Source organism: Solenopsis invicta, chromosome 5, assembly GCF_016802725.1.
Source record: "Solenopsis invicta isolate M01_SB chromosome 5, UNIL_Sinv_3.0, whole genome shotgun sequence".
Lineage (NCBI taxonomy): Eukaryota > Metazoa > Arthropoda > Insecta > Hymenoptera > Formicidae > Solenopsis > Solenopsis invicta.
In genome coordinates, this window is record NC_052668.1 from 14,257,621 (window position 1) to 14,282,777 (window position 25,157).

A 25,157-nucleotide genomic window follows, 5' to 3' on the forward strand; every position below is an offset into this window, starting at 1 on the left:
GCATATTTTCAATATTAAATTCTTGATTGATTTTTCAATTAATCTATTGAAATAAAGTGAACAAGAGCACATTTTATAACTGAAATGAAAATAAGCACTTCAATCTGACTAAATTTTATGCTTAGTAATGTTTTTGTAAATTTATATACAATTTTTCAGTTTTTCTGCATGCTACTGTCGGTTTTAACACGCAATTCTAAACTAAAGTTGGAATAATATTATAAAAGTAAATTAACAATTAATTTAATAATATTGATGCCAATAAACATCTTTAAAAATACTGTGAACAATTTATTGAAAGAAAATATTACCCGGGCCAAGGTTTAAACCATATCAATTTAAATTATGATATTACTCTTCTAGCTTCAGTTTAGGACTCCTACGTTTTATGATCGATAATAATCGGCGCGCAAATTTGAAGAACTGGAAAATACGAAGCATAAAGAACATTATTAAGCACTAAAACCCAGCTCTGATCGAATAAAGCTTATTTCTACTTGGTCGTGTATTTATTTAATTGTATACGATATATAGTGTATTTTATATTCACGATACTATCAATACTATGGAGAAAGAAAATAATTTGTTGTCATCTTTATTGTTTCGAGGTATAATAGCAATATTAAGCTCTTTTGTAATTATCTTAACAATCGATCCGTTATATGAGATTCATTCTTCTGAGAGTAAAGATGTCAGAATATTTTGTAATCCATATTAGATGCCCTCAGAAATTCATAGAGGATTTACTCGAGTTGAGTGTTTCGCCACAAATTCAATTTTCCATCGAGGTTTTATTCCTCGTCCCGGAAAGCTCCGACATAACAGTGCGGAAAATAAAGAATCTTACGTACAATTTTCTAAAGAATAACAGAAGAACCCGCGTTGGTTTTCTAAAATGCAACTTTTTTATACTTAATGAAAGTTTTCTCTCGGACGACAAGGGCGACTATGTGGGGAGGATTCTTTCTATTTTATGATTTTAATATTTTACTGAAAGAGCATTAGAGACAAAAAAAATTGTTTCTTTTTTAAGAGAATATATTTTTAACCGTCAAATGTATTGAAGAAGAATGGCGTTTTAATTCTTCCATTCGGATCTCGTGATACGTAAATATTTGAACCTCTGCCTCGATAGGAGACGGTCCTGGGTGCGCAGAGTGAAATTTCAATCCATTTGAAAATTTTCGCATGAAGAGATTTAGGCCGTGGATACATTAAGCGTAAATAACGGTGCGCAGGAGAGTCAGTCGCGATTACTTTTAAGCAAAACGCATCACGGCATATTAGGCGCGAGTCAACCGAATTCGCGCGCGTACGCAACATTAAACTCGCGCAGAGATTCGAGAAATGAGAAAATGTATACAGCCACCTATCCCGGGCGACGTACGCGGGAGATTTATCGTGAGATAAGCCAGTTTTACAAAAGAAAAGTTGGAAAAGTTGTTCGATACGGTTCAACCCCATTCTCGAAAGAAGAAAACGCAACGGCGAGAACGGCAGCAAGGAAACCGGAGTCTCTCCAACCGCGGACATCATTTTAAGCGTGCCGTGGAGGAAAAAAAAGTACGTGGATTCTCATTATGCATAATGAGATTCTATAGGCATATTTATGGCCGAATACTTTCCCCTCGGGAGAACCTAAAAGGGTGTAGATGGGACACAAGCGCTCTTTGAAAAAAAAAAACGCTGCCATAAATATACATCATCTATATATTATTTTGATGCGCGTTTTGTTGTTTATAAACGAAGCGTAAATTGTTTCCTTAGCAGAACTTTATAACAATTACAATCATACATCTCTATTATTTTTATGTTTGCTTTAGATACTTATTGTTACATCCGTTCGTTGTTCTATTTTCAAAAAAAGACGATAAAAGAGCTCTCAAGATACACTTTAGTGAACTTAGAATTCACGACATAAACACAGGATCGTCGTGACCTCTTTTATCTCGCTCGTTCAGAGTTAAGAATCTTCTCAGCGCTTCAAGAAGAAAATTTTATGTGGTCCCTGGATAGTTACATGATTTAATACTTGGGTTTAATCATTGTACCATATTCGCACGGCTCATGTGTATAAGTGTGTATGTAGTTTCCCGGCTTTCCAGCTTGCACAGAATCTTCTTTACACGAAGGAAATTTTATCTCACTGAATATTGTAGACAACCCAGCTAATCATATTGACGCATCTGAAGACCGGTATTCGTAATCGGTTTTTGTGATCATCTTAAATACTGTCTTAAGATGTCATAAATCAATTACGGAGTAATAGCATCGTAAGACCTTAATTCCAAGTTAATTTTTAATAAGTGATTGTATTTATTCTTTTCAAACGATAAAATAACTTCTTGGTAATCGTAAGTTTGCGAACCTTAACTTGAGAGTTGCTGGGACAAACCAAACAAATGGAATATCTCCTACGCGGTGTAGAATTTTGTAAGAAAACACATTTTGAAGAGACATTGCTTCGTGGCGAATTCATAACCGGTCGAGCTCGTTGCGCGGAGATTTATCCGCCGCGTTCGCGATTGCGCGAGAGACATTGTTATGGTTTCGGCTCTCGGAGTCGATCCGGTTTCGTGTTATTTTACATAAATCTGAAGCTACATCATGTCGCGTACGACATTCTCGCGCTGTAATTCACGTTATTGCCGGCGGCTAACTGAATTGCTATCGCTAGGCTTCCTGCCAACTTTTAAGCTCGCGTGTCAAAAGCGCTCCGCTGACAGGACATTCACGTCATGCTCTAACCGCCAGTCTTTTGACCATATTAAGATGGGGATTAAATTAATTAATTAGGTTGATTTTAGCTAGTATCGCGTCCGCTATTCATGACCGCTACCTGACATGCGCTGATGAAGTTGATTTATGTTTTATACCGTACAAATTGCACGAACTAGATACATTTCGGATTATATTCGTACTTTTTGTTGTTAGTGCTGCATGTGAGGAATAGAATTTAGTTCGTATTAATTGAAGTTTTCTTATATGTTATATTATATTTATATAATTATATAATACATACACACACACACACACACACACATATATATAAGTAAAACATGTAGTTTTGAATTCAGTGAATAACATGTTGTGCAATCTATGTTATAAAATAATTATGTTATTTATAAATTCAAAGTTAATTGAAAGCACATTTATAATTTACAAATTTATAAAATAGCAGAGAGAACAAATTTTTCACACAATTCGATAAAATCACTGAACATATTTCTACAGCATTAATCAAAATCCAATTCATTAATGTCTTTATTTGTACTTCTGATTTTCATTTTATAATAATGTGGTTTCAATTTGAAAGTATCTAATTTTTTGTTTTGACACATTTATTTTCGTATTTTCACATATACAGTAATAAAAAAGTGACGCAAAATAATCGTTCAAAAAATAATATGACCTTTTTTGAAACGGTATGATGCAACCGAATCAATGCCAAGATATCAATCGTAGATTTTTATGTCTACGAGATATCGCGGAACTTTATTTTGTACTTTATTTTAACGTTTTAATGCGGTAACTGAAAATCATAAACAAAAAACGTCTAATAATAAAACTGGAAATTTTTGGAAGTTAAACTTAGGATGTATTTGATGTAACGTCTGAATATAAATCTGAATGTTTATTGTGGACATATTGTGTCAAATATTGAAAATTGATAAAATTATCGCATATTTTTGAATATAATTAATTAAAAATAATCTTTAAATTTTTTCTGTCTAACAATTATTGATGGAACTTTTCTTTTGCTACGCAAATGTAGTAGAGAAAATTTATTGCTTTATTAAAAATGTACGTTTGGATTATATTACTTAAAAAAAGGTAAAAGTAAAGTGATTAAAAAATAAGACTGTAATATTGTGAAGCTGTTACGTTATAATTAATAACGCTGCAACTATCGACCGTATTAATTGTAAGTTTGCCACGCTATTAATCATTGTCACCACCTTCTAAATTATCGCTGTCATATATCTTGTAAGTGCGACTTTTGAACAACAATGTAATGCTGCAACAAATTAACTTCTGTCATTCTATATAATTGTTACTGTCTTGTACTTTAATAACTATGATTTTATATTAATTATAATGATTTTGTACCAATTTTGAATTCTTACTAGAGAATGTGCAAACTATTTGAATTGAATCATATTGAATCAGATGAGATTCGATTCGGATGTGAATCTCCATAATTCGAATTTAATAGATTCGAGCACGAATCACATATATGAACAATGTTACAAAATTATAAAATTACGTATTACCAATATTATTTTTCTTATTATATTGAAATGTCATATTAATATTCAATCTAACAATAATTGTGTTGTATTTAAAAGTTGTGTTTTAAAGATTTGATACGATTTAATTCGATTCGAATTTAAACAAAGAAATAAAATTTAATTTAATTTGATTCAACGTTTAAAATTCTTGATTTATTTCTCTGTAATTCTTACTAGCACTAAATTAATATTTCAATATATTGAAATGTACTTTAATAATAATATTGAGTTTTCTCATTTATTAAATTTACTTACGAGAAAACTAGCGGCATCACTCAGTTTCTGTTAGATAACGGATTTGTGCCTTATCAATATCGCGACACATCGATACGTTCAAATGGAGATTATGCTTGAGTTACAGAGATACAGACATAGTTTTCGAGGAAGAGGTAATAGATGATTACTTATTCAAATAATATTTAATCTCCTCGAGAATCTCGGGATAACACTATTCGTTACTTTTAATTACAAAGGCCATATTGATTATTTTCCTACCTTTCTTGGACGTGCGGAACGAATCGTCTTTAGGCACATATTGGATATCGTAAACCAGTGTCGTGTTCGCCAAAAGAGTCTTATCTTTGTTGATTTTGTAAATGGCGTATTTGAATGCCAACTCCGACGGACTGTCCTTTTGATCCTCGGTGAAGATCGCTCCTGCAACAATTTAAAAAAATATGTTTTTTAAACGCTAAAGTTTTTATCTTTATACCCAAAACTATACAATATGTAATAATGAATAATAATTAAATATTATATAACTGTGCCGATAACATATTGCCTTGAAAAGTGCCATAATCACGATATAATATTGAAACATAAATCTATTTTAAAGTAAAAATATAAATTGTAAGATATACTGTAAGATATACTGTATTTGTGTGTATGTTGAAAAGTTAGAAAGTAAAGATTATTATTAGATTGATTATTAATATATGGGTAAAACAAAACTTATTTGAAATATATATTACAGATACAACAAAGTTTTTGTGATTAATTAATTATATATTTTATTAATTTTGGTAAAATTATGAATAATTTTATACATCCAGAAAATACTGGAAATAAAAGGAATTGAAATTGATCAAAGCAATTTCATTGTAGTTTAATCCATTGTAAAAGGATATTTTATTTCGTGAATTTTGATAACTGAATAGCAAATGTCGGCACATTTATTAATTACCTGCCATTTCGCCAGTGATAAGAGAATATTTTATTCCATTATATGTTATATGAATTGGGAACGGAGTTCCCGGGAGGAAATGTCCGCATCAGAACCAGGAATGAAGCTGGTAACGCAGACAAATCCGAAAAGAAAATTTCAGTGCCGCTAAAAGAAGCTGAGTTCATTCAAAGTTATAACCGAGTTCGTGAACTTGCAATAACGATCTCTTCCGAATCAGTCGTACATATCTACCTACATATACAACAGTAAGGTACCGCGCGATTCTCTCCTAAATTTAATTAATGACTTCGCCGCGATGTAGCTCACTTTGAACGCGAGTTTTAATTAAATTCGAATAATTACCGCGGCCAAAACCACGCTCGCGGTATCAGAAAGTACTCCAACGAAAACGTTCTCATAAACTAAAACTCTGGCTTTGCGTCAAAAATAATCAACATTGAAGATTGTTCTTATGTAATCAACAATTATTGTTTGAAGTAAAATATTTAATATATTATATTTTTAGTCCATTTGAAAAGTGTATTTTTAAAACGTAAGAACTGTCCAACTGACAACGTGAATCGATAAAAAATATTTTTAGTTGTTTATCTGACGGACAGTTTGTCAATAAATAATTCCTTCTCGTTCCTGTTAGTAAGAATAAAAATTGCAACAATCAACTTGCTGGACGGACCGATCAATCGAATTATCGACCAAATTGTCTTTTTTTTTTACTTTTACCAACTACAAATCCGAGTACCATGCTTTTGAATATTTCCATGCTAAAAGCTATCATGAAAAATACACAGGAAATAATATAAAATTATAATTAGTTGCTTTCTATGTTGTACGGTACTTCAAAGGAAATTTCGGAAATGCAAATCTCTTCACTCGTTTAAAAGCGGTTTAAATGAAAGTACTTTACTGCTCGAAAATCATTTAACTAATATTATAAATGCACGTCGGCTTACCATTCTTTGCATCGCCACCGTTTTCACAATCTCGCTAATTAACTTTACCTTTGAAAATCTCCTTTCTGCCTTTTTTTGTGAATTTAAAGAACAGAATGCTTTTCAAAATGATACCATTTTCTATATCAGCTTTATTACAACTAATCTATTTCAAGTAATCCGACTGTTAATCTTCAGAGGCACTCTTCGTTCAATAACTTCAATTTTCCAGCTTTATCTCGCAGCACGTGGCTGCTGCAACTTTCGAATTTTTACACGAGATATAATTCCTTTTTCTACAAGAAAGAACAGATCGCTTTCATTAAAAAAATTTTAACGAATTAAAGATGTTTTATTAAGTTTATATTTATGTCTTGAAAAAATAATGTATCTGTTGTTTATAATAAATCTGTGCAAAATAAAATTATTTGACCAATATGCGGGTTGCTTACTTAAAGTTACGTAAAATTAACAATCTAATTCAAAGTTTAATTATTAGTTTGCTATATAATAGATTTAATAGAAGTTTGCATTATTACGCAGCGTTGCAATTTTAAAATAATTGTCCCAATTAGAAGTGTTCATCTTTTGTTAAGTTACATTCCTTCTAGCTATCTCTCTTAGTTCGTCAAACTTTAGAACAAAGCGTACACAATATTGTCTTGCAAAATTTGATGTTATGTTTAGTTGTGCGAATACTATCCGCAAGTAATTCTAAGATGCTTGCAATTATAATTCGTAGACACCTAAATTTATCTTCGTCACGTTCGTGAGTTTCTCTGAGAAATGAAACTCTTACGACGCCAAATCAATCTCCGTTACTCGAAAGAAAATCAACTGTTACATGCCAATTAATTGCTTTTAAACATTGGAAGAAATTATTTTACATGAATTTCCAGTTTAAATATTTTTATTTTTTATAGACTTATTTTCTCTGTTTAGATATTTGATAATATAAAACTTGGAATTATGGCTGTGATAGGATATCAATCAATTTATTCCGTCAAAAGAACTCTTTGAATCCTATGACATATTTCCATTTTAATCGATTATTCTCATTTCTATTAATTCAAATATTTATATATTTTTAAAAATTTGCATTAACAATTTTTATAAATGTTAATATGTAAATTACTGTCTTATAAGATAATGTATCTTATAAGATAATATATATAATAATCATAAATATTATATTTCATAAATTTACCCTTTATCTGTATAGAACATTAAATTACGCAAATAATATTTTATTTTTTGCTAATAATATTTTAGTAACATTTTGTAGAAGTTTATATAGTACTTAGTGCATAATAATGCAGTTGACGTTAACCTGGTCATATCTGATTCTCTCTTCAACTACATTACAACAATCATGCATACTCTACTCAACAGCATTGTTCTCTTGGGTGTCGCGAAGTACACGAAATAGCCTTCATATTTTGGTGACGATTTTACCGTTAGGAACGATCAACTTGAATGGCTCTCTTGGAGATCGTTTTGTCTCTCTATACATCAAGATATTTTTTTTTATTTTTATACTAATTCCCACTCGCATTATTTAATTGAATTGATTTATAACAAGTAAGAACATTGCTATGATACACACACACACAATAAGTATATAATTTAACATACTTTTCTTTTAATGGAACATACGTTCCATCAAAATATTAAGTTTAAATTTCTTCCTTGCAATGTGTACAAAGTTATACTTTAATACTTAATAATTGTATAAACAAATCAATTTTATTGTTTGCGCGATTGTATATATTTTGATAAAACTTTTATTGAAATTAGTTGCAAGAATAAATTGAATTCAAGATACATTTATTTTCTAAAATATTAAATGTTTTGAAACGCGAATGCCATTATTCTCCATAAATTATCAACGAATCATTATTCATTTACTTACAATTAAAGACTCGTAAATGAATCAAAGCAATAGGTATTTATCGAAGCAGTCTTTTGCAGCCATTTACTCATAAAAATAGAGATCCGAGCGATAGAGTAACAATAAATTATTATTTTACCATGACATAATTACAAGCAATATTTATTTATACTTACATTTAAAAGGTATTTTTTATTTTGCTCTTTGTAATTGTAGTCTATTCATTAATTTTTGATTAAGAGCATAAAATAATATTTGAAACGTTAAATTGCGTTCAAGAAATATTTGACAGAGCTAATTTATCTCAAAATTTCTTTGAAAAGCAAAGAGAGGGATATTCAGCATTTATTTTACAGTTAAGTATCCCGTGAAAATGACGACTCGGCTGGGACATTGTTTATGCAGCGTATAGTGCCTGGTGTTTACACAGGTCGCCGCGCTATCATTCATACGTCAGTACTCGACCGAGTAGGAGGCAGCGCAAACTTGCTCCGTGTACTTCGCATATTATGTGTCAAGACGCAATCACAATAAGTACAAGACATCAAAAGCATTTTCTATGAATAATAATGTTATTAGCAATATACAAATTTAACCAATTTTCGTGAATTGATAATTCATAAAGAACACTAATATAATTTTCAAATTACATAGATATTTTAATGTCGCATTTAATTATAACAGTAAGTGCATTGTTCATTCATTAATTTTTTCCTGAAATTTCTCCTTCATCTTGAGATAAAATTCATAGTTCGTGCAGATGGTAAACTTTATGTTTTACCTATATTTGATTATCATCAAGAATGCTACAGTAATGAACGCTTGATACATACGATATTGATGTCTTGCCCATTTTTTTTTTCTTTAATGTCTTGTCATTTATAATTAATTATAACATTTATATAACAAATAATCTTTTTATATTTATCAATCACACAAATACTTTCTAGAAAAGTTAAAGTTTATATATAATTACTTAATAATTTTTATATATTTATAAAAATTGTACGTCTGCAATTTAATGACAGATACAAATGACATATGATGTGTCGATTAAAAATACAAAGGTGTACATTAAGTGTTAATCATGTTCTCTCAAATGTGCAATAAAAAAATTTGAATTTTTCCAAGATTAAATATTATAAAATGATGAAAAAAGCAGTATGATTGCTTTTTAAATTTCTACTTATGTATAGATAAAAGAAAAATAGAACATAATTCACACATAGCACACATATCTTAAATTAATATTTGAATGAAAATTGCGCAGATAATTATAAGCGTATTATTTTTATATATACTACTTCAATTTTATATTTAATCTTTCATGTTTATTCACATTTATTAGTAATTTGATTATTCTATTTAAATCGCAAAACAATACGAGATTAAAAATATTGTATTTTACCAAATACAAAAACATTTTTTATATACATTATCCCAGAGTTAGTTAAAATTAATTAAAATAATAAAATATTTGTTCCTTAATGTATTATATATTATGTATAAAAAATAATTCAGATTTAGCTTATATTGGAAATATAATATTTATGTTGACATATGAGATTTGATAAAATCATATCACAAGAATATATAAAATTTAAACTGAAAGCCATGTAGCTTATTGCACAAAAAATTTATCATTCATTTTAAATTAACATTTTTTGCCGATTTACTGGCGGAAAAAAGTTTACAAAGTTCTACACCAAAATGTTAGAATTAAAACACTTTTACACAAAGTGTTTTTTAATGGCACAGCTCGATCTTAGTGCTGATATTTATTCGTGTGATTTTATATACTTTATCAAATCTAATAAACTGCACGCCAAATAAATTTTCGGTCATAACACTTATAACACAAATTGAATAAGAATAGTAATATGTTCATTAAATTAAAAATCAGTTTTATAATAAATAATGTTAACTCACATTTGAATGTGAGAATTCTTTTCTTTTTACAAACTGTAAAGAATTCTTTGTTTTTGTGATATACAAAACACCGTATGTACTTATTGTATTTATACAAAATATCGCAATGCTATTGCGCGTTGACCGAATAGGTAACAAATCGAAATAGTATCACCATATATTATTGTATCATCCTTCAAAAAGCGATTATAATTTACAATAATTATAATAGGCAATTATTCACCGTGTCTTAATTACTTTTGACTTTGGGAGTAATGTGTCGCGCGTAATTAATCTCGTTTTCATCCTTTTGTATCAAGTAAGTGCATTGTAACCTAATCTCAGAATAGAAGGAAAAGGAGAAGGAAGAAGAAGAAAACAGGAAAGAGAGAAGGATGATAAGAAGAGCCTAGAAAAGACGTTGAAATAAGGATATAGAAATCTTGATATAAATATAATAATTATAATTTGTATATTATTTATTATTTATCATTTGCTGGTTAATTTAATTTAATTAGATAATTTAAAAAAGAATCAAAGAGGAAATAGTTTTACATATAAAATTTTAAAATAATTTGCACTTAAAAATTTTTTCTCGAAAGTGTTATAATTGTTTATTAAATATTTATTTAAGAACAAATATAAAATATCACGTACACAGTAATTGACATACACAATGACTTTTTTGTGCACTGGATAAAATGGAAAGTTTATAGATAGAGATTTAGAGATTCCGTTAAATTACCTTTATTTTAATCGTCTAATCACTCGTACATTAAAATTCCCATTAAAATCTCGCAAAAGTGCTCACAAATTTCCCAGATTTCTGATTTTACCTTTTGTTGAGCTCATTATAAATTATACGTATATGTTACCTTTGATTACATAATTCTGTTGAACAGAATATATTAAAATGTACACGGATAGATTGCAATTTAGAGAGAGAGAGAGAGAGAGAGAGAGAGAGAGAGAGAAATAAAGGAATATGCGTATAATACCTTATTACGTAATACTTTAAAAAGTTGGAAACAGATTGAAAATTATATAAAATATAATAACACAAAGTTAAAAATTTATTTTTACAAAAAGAATAATATATTAACATTGGTATTATTATAAATGGTTATTATTAGCGATATTATTAATGGTACAACATTATACACGTTTTATATTTTTATTATAAATTAAATTATTTAATGCGTTATTATATGCCTCATTAACAGCATGTAATATTTTTATAAATTTTATGTTTTAGTGAGATATGGTAATGTAATTGACCGTTAAAATTAATTATAATGCTACCATTATTCACTGTTAATTTATTACATATAATTTCAATGCAACAACATATTTGGTAGTTCCGGCATTATTTTACACGGTCGCAATAAATAATGAAGGACGCCAAACGATTGAGCAAACAAATCGCAGCGGGTTTGTCTCGTTGCGCATTTGCTTTGAGAGTGTCGTTCAGGTTATCGGCTTGAAGGATCTTTTTTAATTTCAGTTGATCAAATCTTCATTCGATGTTGGGAGTCGCACCTCCGATATTTTGACAACATAGGATGCTCATATTGAGGATCCTATATTGCTCGGGTAACTATGTTTATCACAACATTGTCACACCTAGTGTATCGAGCATGAGATGATGCCGGGCCGCGTAATGTTATCCGCAATAGTGCATGTCGTGCAGTTTATCAGTTGATTAGGGACACGCTCTATCTCCGGCAAACGGTTCGGCCCTAAGTGGTAAGAGTTTGCTCGATTAACTTGGATTCGTCGCTATATTTGCTGTTCGCTCATATTTGCTGGGTGTCCATTCCTCTCAGTCTCTATCCATTCTAAGCTATGTACCATTCTAAGGCGAATTAATTGCATTTAATCTGACTTGATCAGAGTTTAGCTGGCGGTTTTGCACGTGACGAAGAGCTGGATCTCATTTCCTGGATTGTCTAATCTAGAATGTTAGATATCAACAATGAGTATCTTCTTTTCTTCTCTAAAAAGCAACTGCTCTCCGAAAAGAGAAGTTTTTTGCGTTTATTCTGCCTTATTATCACTAGTAGTGCATTTATGTGTCTCACTTGGATCATGGGATAAAGTGTATAGACTGAGTTTATTATAAATATTTAATTGAAAGTGAATAGAAAATTCAACACGCGTAAGATTTACCTTATAAAACATTGATAATTTTAATCACTGAATCTTTCTAAAAATTAATTTGAATCTTTTTGTGTGTTACAGTATCACTGTATCTGCGTAGCTGATAACTCCACCTACTATGCATCAGTCGGTGAGTGATGAGTAAATCTTTTTATTGAGCTCTTTTGGATCGATAAATTAGATTAGGTATACACAGTAGATGTATATCTGCATATTAAATATCAAATTACATAAAATTAATACAGATCAATATCACATCTCATAGATCTCTACATGCTCTAAATAGACAGACTATAATACAATAGGTCAGTTTAAGATAAATATTTAATTTTAGAATATTTTATTATTTATCAATTTATTGAACACTATGCTCGAGAATATATTTGTATGTACGCACATACAGAGTTCACATAATAGAATGAACTAGTCGATAATACTGGCATATTATTTATATTAAACGTCCCTCTTACTTTAATATCAGGAATTTTATCGAATTAATAAAGCTTGGTGTATTATTAAATTTTTACTCTTTTGTTTGGATTAATGATAGATTTATATTAATAAACATGAAAAGGTTGGCTTTGGTTGAAGGCCAAAATTTGGGCATTTGCGACCAAAACTTTTTATTGTTATTGTAGGAAAAAAAAGAATAAATCTGAAGAAGCTTTCAGTTTTTAAATTTTCATAACTTTGAGCTCGTATTATATAAGCAAAACATCCTTAATACATAATTAACTTACGTATTGTATATATAAATGCAATATGTTTGACAAACAATTGCTCTTAATTTTTCAAGTAATTTTTAATACTAAAAAATTAATAAATGTTGAAAATTCTTAATTCAAAATTTTATGATTATTGTTATTGTTATTGGAAGAAATGCAGATCTAGGATTCGTTCCTTCCTGTAGTAGGGTCATTGACGTTCAACGGGTCACTTAACTTTCCTTAGAAAGGCGGGTCCAGCTCATAGAACTTCAGAAGCAAGGCATGTTAAGGTTGCTCTTCATCTTATAAATCTTTATGTTAGATACTAATCAGTATGCTGCTCAACGGAAGAACTTTGATCTGGTCAAATCGTTGGGTCAGTTATACTCCTTTGAACGCGACGATAACGTAATAATTTTTAGCAGGTTTGTTAAGAATTCAAAAATGTGATCTTAAATGAAAAAATTTCAAAAATTATAATGAGCATTAAATTTCATTATTCACTCACTCAAGAATAATTACGAAGGACTTCCATCACGCTGGTTAATTGCATTATAAAAATTACGCTATCAATATTTTTGTTGCGTTGAAAAATACGAATTTTAGATTTTGTTTTATTTTTACTATTTCTTATTTGATAGCGGGCGTCTATTTTCTTGCATTTAAGTATTTCTCTTTCATCAAATATGTCAGTAATTACTGCTTCATAATTGAATGACATAATTGATTCATTTATTAACAAATTATTTGGTCGCGGTTTTCCACGTTATATGAATAGTCTTAATAAACCATGTTAAATAAATATTTTAAATTAAAGTAGATATTTGTAGATACATAGTAAAAAATTTATTGTTTTATCATGCATGTCTCGACCATTTTCGTGTAATTTTATGTTAAGGATCTCGAAATAAAAAATTTATGAAAACTTTATGAGCAAATATTTTACAAATTTTATATTAATTACTTATATTATATAAAAACACAAGACATTATCAATATGCTTTTTGCGATATAATTAAAGGTATAAGAAACTTTTCCTAAATAATAAGATAGAATTGTAAAAATCGTTCTATGCTGATGATTATTAAGTACGTAGCTATATTTAACCATCTTTATTTAATCAGTATTATTCTTATTATTTATAAAAATCAAAAAAAAGTTTATTTTAATTTAAAAAATCATAATCTTATTTTTAGTAGAAAAATTGTTGATATAAATATAATAAATAATTAAATAATAATTGACTTTTACAAACATTTTTTTGTTGAAACAAGTTAAATGTTTTTCTTCAAATATGAGACTAAATAAATCAGTATTATTTTTGATTCTCTGAAATACGAATCATGATATCAGATATTTTCGTTATTTGTTTCTTTGAATGGTATTTTAATAGACTATCCTTGCTAATATTAATTTACCTAATATTTTAAGACGCGTAGTAGCGAATAGATCGCCAGAAAAATAAAAGCACAAAAGCATAGTTATAATACATTTCTTCGATATTGCACAAAATAGATTGTAATAAACTTTAGATACATAATCGTACGAAATGGTCAATAACTTTTGTTCGAGAGATACGTACACTGTTAAATTATATCATAAACTCTGTGCTTGGTTAAAATATTATTAAACTTCATATATCAACGGCACTAAATATACGCTATTGTTACTGAGACGGTATCAAAATACATGTAACTCGAACAAACAATAAGTAAAATATTTGAGAAAACTAAATGTAATTGAAACAAAATCTTGCTTGCACATATTATCAAGTTACGATTGTAAAATTTACCTTAATTTAATAATATTATAACATTTATAATAAAGATTTAAAACACAGTTTAGTAATAACATCAGAATAATTTACAGTTGCAAAATGATGAAGAGCGGTTAAAATTATATAATAATTATAATATTGATGGCGCGCACAACAGATATATATTATTTGTTAATTACATATTAACTCCATAAACATAATAAACAACTTTAGTAATTAAGGAAAATATTTTATCCCCGTAATTATTAAAATTAGCGGCAAACACACACGCTTATGGCAGATTAAACAGGTAATCTATTTTTCTTTCTCTTTTTTAAATTCTTCTTTTAACTAGTACAGCGGATCTATATATTCAAATTTAACACTCACGAAAAACGTTTTTACTATTTTTAAATTTAGTCAAGCAAAAAAATATAAAAATATAAAGCAAGATAAAAGTTCCACTGAAAAAAAATCTCGAAAGATCTATTTTATTCGCATCTAGTAGTAGCAAATAGAACTTGTTCCACGACGCTCTTAATATGACGCTCTTAATATGCACGTAACATTTCTTAACAACAAAAATTCCATTTGTTTTACATATGTATCCTAAAAATGATAGACTAGAAATTTGATTATTGTATGACACTTATAATATTTACAAATAACTATTTTAGAAACTCAGCTTATACGTGTACACGTTAAAAATGTTTAACATTGGATAATTTATCGTTTGAATTTACTTGGTAGAAAGTTACAATTTCTAATGCTCTCGCAAACACCTTTTATATATATCATTCATCTTAATTATTATGATAAATAAGTTAATTAAATTTTCAATTTGGAGAAGTTGGAAACGTCTTCTCATACTTGCCATCCATTTCCTTTTCATTTAATTATGGTCGTTGCTAAGATTTTCGCTCTTCCCGTGAGACTTCTCTGGAAGTTGACGATGCAGACTCACTCACCCGTCTGCAGTTTCGTCTATGGTGTAGCTATTATCTTTCGTTATCGCTGTTCATTGATCCGGTGCCGCGAACTTAGTAAACTTCGAATAGCTGTCTACACCCACGTCGATCAGGCAAATCGGTAAAGTGCTAGCATTCAGAGGGGTGACTTCGTCTCTCCACCCATTTCCGGTGGCGGTCGGAGTCAGCTCTGACTGGTGAGGGTGATACGGCGCCTCTCGGCAGTCGAGCACTTGATTAAATTTGTTTGCTCAACATCTCTCTCTCTCTCGCTCTCTTAGCATGCATTCCGTTCGTGGGTGGTACGCGTAAAGCCGGCTATTAAAACAGACGATGTTGATTTCGTGGTAACAATAAATGAATGTTCAATTACTTGCACGCTATCGATTTATTTGACGGATTACATATTAAGGAAACGGTGTGTGAAATTTACGAAAAGCTTGTACAGGAAGAATACAGTCAATACTTCTTGCGATAGAAGTAATTAATACTCTAATATGTGAATATAAATAAAATTGTTAATTATAGTAAAAATTTTTGCGTTTGTATATAAGAAACAAGTGATGTCATATTGCTTTTGTGTTAAAAGATAGTGTTTTTCTTATTAAATATTTTGAAAATACATTCTAGCTTCATATTATTAATAAAACATTTTTGTCACGTTTTTTCTATAGAAGTGATAAGATACAGATTAAAATATACGTCTAAAGTCTCCTGTGATGTGATTAATTGAACAAGAAGTATAATAAAACATACGCGCACTTCAAGCGGATTTTTTTATCAACTTTGCTGTTTCCTCCGCTTGCTGAAGCCATTCATGCCACTCAGAATATTACGCGCATAAGCACGAAAGCTCTTGCATTGAACCTTTCTTCATTCCTTGCTTTTTACAGGACAGTGAGAAATCTCGGAAACGTTTTGTAATGAATAATGTCTACAGATTCATCTCTTTTTAGAAAAGTAAATCTTATTGAAATGTGTACAAGTAAAAAGTAATTCTGTAACTCAATTAACAACTGAAAGAATCCAGTAATTCCTTTACCTTTAAAGTAAATTACGTTCTTCTTTATCAAATTAACGTATCGTACGTTTATTTTTTTATTAGATTTAACGTACAAAAAACAGAAAACACTTTAAATAAAAAATATATATTAATAAGATTGCTTATAAATTTATGAATAATGGTATCTTTTTAAAAAGAGTTAAGCAATTATTTACAGTAATTTCGATAAAAATGTTTTCTTTTCATTAATTCAATTTATTTCCCTAATTATTCTTTGAAATATTATAGTTACGACTTTTAAAAAATATAAAATAATCCCAATGCGGAAACATGTTTCTTCGTTGCACTGGTAAAATTTTCATTCTGAATAAATCAATATTAAATTAAGAGGAATGAAACAGCCAACGCTAAATTAATATAAAAGACGTATTAAAATTTCGCGAAATAAAAATGTTTTTATAAAAAATTGCCGAAACATTTTTAATCTATTTAATTGCTTAAATATTTTTATTTATTTTATTTAATAACTTTTAAAGCTAAATTTTATTTATATATTTTTTATTTGGAAATATTGAGCCGAAAGAAATCTTCTTTACTTTAAAACAAATATAGCATAGAGATTTTGTAATTATTAATTCATAACCAAGATGAAAAGTATATGAAACACTTTCTGTTATCCGTCACTGCTCGGAGAGACTCCGAGATGCATTTATCAACGTTTAGTTGCCGGAGATGAAGCTCAGCTTCCTCCTTCAAGCTGTATGCTTTCGACCGAACATATGATCGTAATTGACTTTGATTTAAAATAAGATTTACCATTGTCCATTCTTGATGGAAAAAGCTGCCAAACACGACATTGATTGCTGTAACATTATCAGAGTAAATTTAATCTTTATTTCTCAATTCTTCTTTCTAGTATATACGGTTTCTCTTCTTTCAACGACAAATAGCAAATAAATACTCTTAAATAAATAAAAATAAAATCTGAACCGGAAAAATATTCGATCTTTCATATTTTATACCTTGGGTTCTTTAAACCGGCAAATCTTTCACATTTTGTTCAATATTTCTAAATTTTTCAAGTTGTATAAAATATAAGCTAATTGTGCGAGATCCATAGTTGTGCTTTAAACAAGACCGCATTTATTTATTCTCGATTATTTAGTTTGGGATAAAAACAAAACGGCCCGGTTGAACACCAATACTTTTCAACGAGACAATACCTTGAGCATTGAAAATTGACTATGGTGTATCCATGGAAATAATTCTCCGGGAGAAACCTTTGTATAACGGGAGCTGAATTATCGCAGTCCCGACGTAGCGCCCAGGGGAAATACGGGACGCAACCGGAACCGATAATGCGTCCGGTATAAACGCGGGCAGATACCCACGTCGTTTCGTATCGGCGGCCAACCGTCCGCGTACACGGATTTATCGACGAATCGATGGGTTATTGTTCGATGGATTAACAACTTACATCAGCACGTTGTATGCTACGCGAGCGTCTAAAATCTGTATCCGTTACGAGTTAATGTAATTTAAGCTAGATATAGAGGATGCACGTTCTAATCTGAGAATTGAATTATTTCGTCAGAAGATTACATACAATATGTGTGGAATTTTGGGGAACGAGTTTCAGAATTTAGTCTCTAATTCGATAAATTCGCTCAAACCCCTTGATGAATTTTGTCCTACATATGAGATAGAAATTTGCAATTTTGTCATAGGGTTGAAGGAAATCACAACGCAAAGAAAGCGTGAATGGCAGCGAATGGCCAGCGACTGCAGCGAAATTCAACTGTGACAGCGGAACTAGCGATAATCGCAGGAAACGTGCTAATTAACGCGCGCGATTACTTCAAGGCGCGCCGGAAAATTGTCAGGTCTCGCATGACTAATGAGCGACTAAGTAGCTCAAGATGATCGCGCGCGGAACTAACCCCCTCGGAGAAGGCAGAACGAAGTGCAACGGCATAGCGATAAGAAGTTCTCCTCCGTGTTAAACTTGTTAGCCCCCGTTTTCTCGGTGCAATCGCGATTCCCGCCCGTTGCACGGGATTATCGTGCCGCAGCAAAATCGCCTACGAGGTTAATTATTCACATTTATGATGGTTTATTAACGCTTCCGCGTGATAACGTCTTGTTGACTTAAGCAACTCGCGATCTCCACGATCTTTCTGCCAAGTAGAAGCGGTTTTTATTTCAAGCCCGAAGGAAAGATCAAAAGACGCATGCCACGTCTAAGTAACTAATAAACGTATTAGATATATTGGATTATTAAAAACAGTTTTTATAATAGTATTGATAATGCAAAGAGTTACATCATATCTATGTACAAAGTGTGTCATTTTACTTTTGACAAGCAACTGTCTTGAAATTATGGGAGATACAGAGAAACGTTTCAGATAAAGGTTGTATAGTTTGTATAGTTTAGAACGAGATAAATAACGGTAAAAAAATAATTTTTTCGAATAAAATCCATTTTTTTAAATTATATGAAGATCACCATGTTTTTTATAAATGGAATTATATATATGATTTTTTAAACATAATGCGATTCCTCTAACTATTCTGTATAAAAGTATTAAGGTAAAGTTAAAAAGTTAATAGTTTATAAGGTATTTTTTTCTGGTGTATTTTGATATAAAGAATTATTATTGACTTTTCGGTATTCTTTGGTATTTTTATACAAAATAATTAGAAAAATAATTTTAAGTAAAAAAATCAATATAATTTTATCTAAAAAATTGTGATAACTTTTCCAAAGTTTAATTTAAAAAATTGACTTCTTTAAACATTAATTTTGTCTGAAGACGTTTTTTTCATATCTTCTACATTTTTGGAGATATTTAATTGCTTATTAAAAATAAAATGAGATCCCGCATATATTTGTAAATATGCGCCATAATTCAGAAGATTAATTTAATTAATTGCAGAGTGCGCGATCAAATCACGCGAGATAAGTCCGACCACGTTTCGCTCACAAGAAGGTGCACGACGCGGCTTGAGTCCGGGAAAAATTTAATCCGGAATTAACCGGGATCTTTATTAGCGACACGTGCAAAGCGAGCGATAAGATCTCATCCTTCAGTCGTTACAAAAAGGAAGCATCGTACTTTCCACGATTAGCATTCGCTTAGTGAATATAAAAATGGCATTTTCGGCTACAATTAACGTCCTCGCGATTTGCGGAATCGGTTCGCGTCTTCCTTCGTACGGACGCTGACTAATTAATACATTTTCTTAAGTTTTCAATGACGCCTCTCTCGCAATTGGAGGTGAAAAAAGTCCCAAAAACTCTCTGTCCTCTTTGTTCTAGATGTGAAACGACACGAAGCTCTTCGGAGAGGCAACTTCAATAATTGCGATCGTAACTTATCATTGTCTTTAATTCGACTGCCTTTCCTCTCGTGCTTCTTCGGCTTCTCCGACGATCCGCAGGCGAGATTCCGTCCGCGAAACTTTCTTGTTCCTTGATTACGTTCCCGCCTTCTCTTTAATACCATGTTTTTGTGCGCGTGCAACTCGCGCGCATCGGAAGCGAAGTGTTCTTCAAATAGAATACAGCGCGTCTCTTTATAGAGATATAATTATTTGTTTGTTCACAGAGTCACGTCGTTGACGTAACGTCTCGGCTGTTACCGCACCAGCCAAGTTATATTACACTTCGCGGATCTCGTTAATCTCTTGCGCTTACGGCTAAAATAGCGGAACGGTTTTCATAGGATCGTAATTAAAACTTTAGTGTCGCGTTGGAGGCGCTTCCCTTTTTGAATCATTTTCAGATTTTCCATTACTCCGCAATTACATGCTTTTCTCTTGACATGCATCGTAACATTTCGACGCTGAGCATGCTCTCGTTAATAAAAGTTACATTTTCATTAATCAGTATTAATTTATTTTTTACACTCACACGGAAAAAGAACGGTTTTATTGAAATATTTAAAAATTTAATTGGATACATTATCTGAAAATAATTTTGTTGAACTGTGAAACTAATTATATACTTAGGACACTCTCAAGCATAATAATCTTGTAAAAACATTTTGACATTCTAGGAACCAATTTGAGCGTCCTACATAATAATTTTGACGGTATAAAATTTTCTGGTTTGCATTTAACTAAATTTTTAGATAACACATAGTAGAAAAAATTTTATATTTATGTTAAAACTTTGTTAAAATTTTTATGTTAAATTTTTAACAAATCCAAGTTTTATTTTAACATAACGTGATTATGTTGTTGGAAAATTTTGTGTTAAATTGATAGTTAATATTTTTTAATACTAAAATAATAATTTAGGAGCAAATAAATTAATAACATAAAAGTAATGTAGTTTTAAAACAAAGTACATGATAAATAAATAAAATGTATATGTCAACATATTACAAATATTAATTTTACGCAGGAAATGTGTTTTCATTTTGCTTACAAATTGTGTTGAAGTGTTATATTTTTTTGTGTCAATGTTTTACATAATATTTATATTACTTTATAACATATTTATCTTGTATTAAATTAACCCAAAAATTTTGGCGAACCGTTTGGTATATGCGATGTTAAATTTGACATAAATTTTTCAACTGTGTACAGCAAAACCATTTTCTCCCGCGTGGACGGGCGTTATTTTTTACCGTAAAATTTTTTACGAAATTTCGTCGCACCATGCATCGAGCCATGAAAACAGTTATCTTATCTTTATCTCGGGAATACAGATCTCAGGACGTACAATGCGTTTATCATTTATTCATTCTTTTGGCATTCGCGTTTGGGCGATGACCGATAAAAATGTCCATTTGGAATCTTACGAGCATTTCGACCGACATTTGTGTCGAATAAGAATCGTCGATGATGTATGCGCCGCTTAAAGCAGTCGTACGTATCAGCTTCACGTACGGGATGCGAATCCCGCATGTACTATGCACTGAAAGTGCCAGCACCGCAATATTGGCGCAGCGGTTACGTCGGAGAGGGCGGTCAGCGCGGCGCATCCGTCGAGATTTATGCGCGAAATTGTGAATTTGGTTCCGCGAGGATGCTCCACGGATAATAGTGCACGTATCACAGACCGCTGCAACTTTTACAGCGTCATACGTTTATCTTTATGACGATGCACATTCCACTCCGCGCTGGTAATATCTTTCTATTTCATGCCGCGCGATTTCAATCGTGAAACAAAGCGCGCGTGCGATCTGCCGCGCGATTCTAAATATCTCGCAACGCAATTCACGGAGTCTCCTCAATCGAGTATAAAACAAATTCATCACCTGTGCAAATCTGCTGAACTGTTAATCTTGTATTCTACACCAACATACGAATGAATTTGAGCATTGACTATTTCCCATCGTATCGGATTCGATTTGGCCGTGCTTGCGATCGAGAATAAAGGCTATAACCGGGTACACAGAGGCTTTGGCACCGAAATGAACGCGTTCTCGAGCGAGGACGGTCCAGTTACAGGGTTCGATAATAATAATGGCCATTCTTCGCCCATTTCGTGCCGTATCTCCAAGCCGCAAAGTGGTATTTGCACGAGACGCGTTATCTGCCCAAGTACACTAGCTTTGTACTATCACCCGCTTTTAGTCACATTCTACCCTCTCGCTTCTATGTTCCACTCGTTTCTATTTAAATGCACCATTACGAAAGGTTGTTTCGGATCGCTGTCACATCTCTATTTCTTCGCATACGTATGCTAGAGGCAAGAGTTATGGCCCGAATACACAGAGTACAGCGCAGCATAAATATAACGTATTAGACTAATAAGCGCAAAGTCGTCATATTGATTTATATAAGATCCTTGTTGGTTCAGTGGTCTTATGCTAATGCTTATACGAGTGTTATACTCTATGCACTTTGTGTACATCCAGAGCCCTTAGCGGGCGTATTATGCCTTTTCGCCTTCTCTTCTAGTCTGTCGCGAAAAGACGTTCGCTTTTGCTCGTTGAAAGTGAGATAATTATCATTATAATTTAATGCATAATCACCGCATACGACCGAGTATATTCCGACAAATTTCCGAGCAAATAAGATTTGCCGTTTGTTATTTTCCTCAGACATAATTTTCCGATCTTCATCTTATCTCTACTTGAATGCTTATCTCTTGATTTTATTTGAAATAATTATTTTTGAAACAATATTTTGGTTTTTATAAAATCTAATATTAAATTTTTTATACTAAATTTATATAAAGTGCGTTTATATATTTTACATCCAGTACTCTATCCATATAAAAATTTCATATTTTTATATGTTTCTTTATTTTATAATATAATGCACTGTATCCGTTAATCGATGAGGTCGACGAACTTTTCTTCCTTTTTTCGCGTAACGTAGCGACATAAGAGTCGATAAAAAAAAGAAGTAAAAAAAAATGTATATTCAACGATAATCGGGAATTAATACTCAGAAAGTTTTCTATATATAGCTGCTAACATAGCGTTACTAAATGATATAGTGTTAATAATATTGCTGCATTTTATTTATCTTATAGTATATCATCGTCAATTGCGCTCCGTATGATAAGACAAGCGATTACTCTTTTATTTCATTAGTGTATTTTTATCGAAAGTTAGAAGGGCAAAGAATAACTCTGAGCTATAAAATACAGGAAGGTCGACGTAAAGTGCTATAAGCTATTTTCTCAAGGAGTATTAGCGAATACTTTTTTTTGGTATCTTGAAGTTTGTTGGGGCTATTTATAAGACAAATGGGATACCGCTGTCAGAACTTCCAGATGAATTCCCCTCATTTTTTCTCAATAGGATAAATTTCTAGCGCACAATATATGTCATACGAGCAATACACAAAGTACATCAAACTTCAATAGTGATAACTCATAATACATTACGATATATTACACACGTGTATCTTGACTAATAATAAGCTAACATGCATTTTATTTTATTCGCGTCAAAAGAAAAATTTTTTTTATCTCTCGCTGTTCATTCACAATGGATCGACTGTCGGGCCATGAAGCGTTATCAAGGATCACGCAAGGATCAGGCGAGACAAAGAGGCGCATCTATGGATACGATACGCACAGCGGCATGATGCAAATACGAAATAAGACAAAGGCGGAAAGAGAGCCGCAGCCGTATACTATATATAAAATGCCATTTTATCGGTTTTCATCATTCTGCCTACCCCTCTCCGTGCTCTTTGGAATTCATACTTGCATTCTCCGTCGGATTTCCTCGATTCTTCCTTCCTTCCGCATCCGTGACGCCAAGAAACTCAAATTTCCGTTTACCTTCTCTTGCCACGGTTCGGATCCTTTGCGTTTGAGGAATCCCTTTCGCGCTCCATGCGCGTGCCTCTCATATCTGACACGTGGCACGTGGTGAAGGAGCACGTATTTTCGACGCGCTTTCTACCTTTGGCGTAGGATTATTGCAAAAGTTCGATCAGCAAGAACTCGCAAACTCGACAACTTACGAATTTTGAGAGCGTAATGTTGCTAAAGCTCATGAATCAAGTTCATGATTCCTGAAGATTGTACAAGGCGAGAGTACAGAAAAAAAACTCAATAAATTCAAAGTTCTCAAAAATATAAGAATTTATATATAAAAAAATTTTAATTCTCGTAAAATGTAAGAAAATGCTGTAACTCGGCAACAACTACATTGTTTTATTTATTAAAATAATTAATATCTATTTTGTACCATAGCTATAAATTATAAGCAACATTTTGCAAAGACATACTTTTACTTTTTTCTATATTTTTGTACTATATTTATTTTTTATCTAATTTAAATGAAAACATTGAATTTTGCAGAATTATTCAATCTCTAATAAAAATTAAAAATGCAAAAGAAAAATGTGCATATTTGGTAGAGACACAAGACATAACAGTGTTGCAAATCGACGTTTATATGTATAACGGAATATGGAAAGTGCCGAATAAAATGTATTATTTTTGGGAATAACCGAATGGTTCATTTGGTAAAATCCTCTTTTATCTAGCTTGGAATAGTTTTGTTTATTTTATATATATGTAACGTTTATACAAACATATTGTATTGGATATCAAAATAATCTTCTTTGCTCGTACGCAAATAGAGTAGCAAAAAAATGTTATGTTAGTTTTATTAAATAAATATACAGAAAAAACGTGATATAATTGCTAGAATTGTTATATGTACTTCATTACCTCTGTGTAATTTGCTTTAATACTTTTACTACTTGTAAAAGTAATTTAACGCAAAGATTACATGAAGCAGAGAAAAATAAAAGCATTTTATATTTTAGATAAAATGTCAGCATGAGTCAAAAACTTGTTTTACATCTCATTTAAGAAATTACAAAAAAAACAAATAAATATAAAAGAACATCTGCTTTTCAAAATAAAGTTTCTT

The 25,157-nt window shown here is 31.0% G+C and overlaps 1 protein-coding gene across 8 annotated transcripts in view; it reads right to left on the minus strand.

The window, feature by feature from the left end:
• LOC105202341 (glutamate receptor ionotropic, kainate 2) overlaps positions 1 to 25,157 on the minus strand; it is a 158,729-nt gene that overhangs the window by 61,854 nt on the left and 71,718 nt on the right. For all 8 annotated transcript variants that reach the window (XR_005574740.1, XM_039449019.1, XM_039449016.1 and 5 more), the window contains one exon: positions 4,788 to 4,949. Coding sequence is in view for 7 of the 8 variants with exons in the window: in XM_039449019.1 (XP_039304953.1) it covers positions 4,788 to 4,949 (162 nt within the window). In the remaining variant the exon portion in view is untranslated. The remainder of the gene's footprint in view (positions 1 to 4,787; positions 4,950 to 25,157) is intronic.